The 3,315-nt window shown below is 49.4% G+C and overlaps 1 protein-coding gene across 1 annotated transcript in view; it reads left to right on the plus strand.

The window, feature by feature from the left end:
- Positions 1-3,315, plus strand: part of yrk (Yes-related kinase) — a 12,985-nt gene that overhangs the window by 8,343 nt on the left and 1,327 nt on the right. The window contains exons 6-8 of the mRNA XM_056582371.1: positions 434-537; positions 1,064-1,213; positions 2,692-2,856. Coding sequence (XP_056438346.1) covers positions 434-537; positions 1,064-1,213; positions 2,692-2,856 — 419 coding nt within the window. The remainder of the gene's footprint in view (positions 1-433; positions 538-1,063; positions 1,214-2,691; positions 2,857-3,315) is intronic.

The following is a 3,315-nucleotide window of genomic DNA, read 5'->3' on the forward strand; positions in this document are numbered from 1 at the left end:
CACACACACACACACACACACACACACACACACACACACACACACACACACACACACACACACACACACACACACACACACACACACACACACACACACACACACACACACATACACACACACACACACACACACACACACACACACACACACACACACACACACACACATACACACACACGTTCAATCACTTACTCACTCATATAGTCACTGGCAGGTCTACAAAAGCCAACAATTACACACTCACTCAATCACTCAATCACTTACTCACACACACATATACAGATCAATCCACGCAAACACACACAGAAACACACACACACAGACTTGAATCAACACATAACAGTAAAAACTCAGTGAGGCAGCCGTAGGGCAGAGGTCAGGTGGATGTTGGACGTTACCGTGGTGACCTGTGTTGTTGTCATGGCGACAGGTGGTATTTTGGGAAGATGGGCCGGAAGGATGCAGAGCGACAGCTGCTGGGACAGGGCAACCAGCGAGGAACTTTTCTCATTCGAGAGAGCGAGACCACCAAGGGTGAGGGGCCGCAAACACACACGCCCACGTAATCACGCACACACACACGCACACACAGGCAGACAAAGGTTCAGGCAGCATCAAGACAGAAGCTGATATTCGTGGTTTCATCAACATGAAGAAGCCAATTCTGCTGCAAATCTCTTGTGTGTCTTCCTCTCCCGCTCTCGAGCTCCCACCGTCTGCCAGAGGGCAGTTTCTCTCCATCCTCAGGGAGCCGTTTGAGTCTAAGGCCACCCTCCCTTCCCCTCCCTTCCTCTTATCCCTCTGCTTTGTTAGTTTCTCTTTGTCATACGTTTTTAAATGTCTATTAGGCGTTTTTTGAGTCTTTATTATGGTTTACTACTCTTAATAGGGAGACTGTTTATACTTGCTTATTGACGATGATTAAAGATGAATCATTTATTTGTGAATTTAATTTCATAAATAAAGTCGCTATCTAATCGAAAATCAAAGTAAAAACGCTATCTAACCTAATTGGGTCTCTCTCTCTCTCTTTCTCACTCCCCCCCCCCCCCCCCAATAGGTGCCTACTCTCTGTCGATCCGCGACTGGGACGACAACAAGGGTGACCACGTCAAGCACTATAAGATCCGTAAGCTGGACCAAGGCGGTTACTACATCACCACGCGCTCCCAGTTCGACACCGTGCACGAGCTGGTCGACCACTACACCGGTAATGCATGCAGACACACACACACACACACACACACACACACACACACACACACACACACACATACTCCCATCATTTAACAGGCACTCAAAAACCACCTTTTCAAGATCGCTTTCACCACATAGCCTCCTTCCCTTCTTGCCTCTTCCTCCTCTTAACTTTTACTAGTTTTATCTCTCTATTTCTTTTTTTTAGCTACCTATTTTATTTTATCATTTTTTATCATTTATCGTTTTACTTACTACTACCTACTTATTACTTTAGATGTGCACGCTCACAAACAAACACACACACACACACACACACACACACACACACACACACACACACACACACACACACACACACACACACACACACACACACACACACACACACACACACACACACACACACACACACACACGCACACACACAGTGCTGCAAAAAGTCAGCAATAGACCAACAGAAGTGGACACACTCCCAGGGTGGGATTAGGAAGTGGCCCTGAGGTCACCAGCAATGCTCCCTTTTTCTGCTGTGTAATTGCATTTTTTCTGCACATGTTTATTTTATTTTAAATGAATTGCCTAACCTCTGTAATTCCCCATTCAGGATCCACGTCTATTTAAAAAAAAAGTGTGTTGACCTTCTCCGTTAGATTTGAAAACAGAACCGAAGCTTTTTCCTGTTGTTTACAAGAGGCTCCGATCAGCCGTCCCCTCTTCACGCCCTGTTCGTTCTGCTCAGTGTTGTGTCTGCCCGCCCTCTAGTGGCCACTGTGTGCACTGCAGACTTGCTGCAGTACTCTGCGCTCCACTAGATCTGATGCTTATATGTGTGTGTGTGTGTGTGTGTGTTTTGTGTGTGTGTGTGTGTGTGTGTGTGTGTGTGTGTGTGTGTGTGTGTGTGTGTGTGTGTGTGTGTGTGTGTGTGTGTGTGTGTGTGTGCGTGTGCGTGTGCGTGTGCGTCTGTGTCTTTGTGTACCTGGCACAGCCTTATCTCACATAATTATGTCATGCCATCTGTTTCATTCCTTCATTTATTTTTGTTGGGCGCTTAAAATGTTGTAACTCTTGTGTGTGTGTTCTGCTAGTGGAACAGAGTGTGGTATTTCCTCCGCCTCAGTGCCTGCGTTGACGTGAACGTCAGACGGAACATGACGTGATCTATGTTGTGGTGCTTTGGTTCCTTCTTTTGTCTCGCTCTGTCTCCAACTGTACGTTTGTCTTTTTCATAATTTTCGCCTGTGTTCTTTGTTTGTCCTTCTCTCGCTCTCTCTCTCCCTCTCTCACGCTGTCTCTACTCTCTATCTCTCTCTATCTCTCTCTATCTTACTCTTTCTCTATCTCGCTCTTTCTCTCCCTCTCTCACGCTGTCTCTTCTCTCTATCTCTCTCTCTCTCTCTCTATCTTACTCTTTCTCTATCTCGCTCTCTCTCACGCTCTCTCTCACGCTCTCTCTCACGCTCTCTCTAATTCTTGCTCGCCCCTCCATAGAGAGAGCGGCGGGGCTGTGTTGCCGCTTGATTGGCAGCTGTAGGCGGGGCATGCCCAAGCTGGCTGACCTATCGGTGAAGACCAAGGACGTGTGGGAGATTCCTCGTGAATCCCTCCATCTGATTAAGAAACTGGGGAACGGGCAGTTTGGAGAAGTGTGGATGGGTAGGACAGGGGGTCCAGCGGGCGGGTGGGCTGGGGGGGGGGGGGGTCGGGCTGGAGATGGAGGTGAGGGGGGACAATGGGGGCGGGGCCTGGTGCACACCTGTAAGAAAATAAGTTAGTAAAGGAGTTTGGGAGTCAGAAGGGAAGATGTTTTTTTCTCCCACATCCGAGGTCAGGGTATGGGGCTGTAGCCTCGGGGCCGGCTGGGTGGTCTGGAGGGAGGTGCACCCCAGAGGTGGGTGGGAGAGGTTCCAACGAGGGGCCCCAGTGGTTCCTACAGGTGTGCTGCATCAGAGAGCCCGCCCCGTCCTCCTCCTCCGCCACCTGGGTGCATGTGCATGCTGTCTCCATGTCCCATCTCATCGCCGTCCTTTGTCCCCCTCACCCACCCCCCCACCCCTCTGCACCCCATTGTCCACGTGACCCCCACCCCTCCTCCTTCACTCCACTCTCTCTCCC

The sequence above is a fragment of the Gadus chalcogrammus genome, chromosome 22, assembly GCF_026213295.1.
Source record: "Gadus chalcogrammus isolate NIFS_2021 chromosome 22, NIFS_Gcha_1.0, whole genome shotgun sequence".
Lineage (NCBI taxonomy): Eukaryota > Metazoa > Chordata > Actinopteri > Gadiformes > Gadidae > Gadus > Gadus chalcogrammus.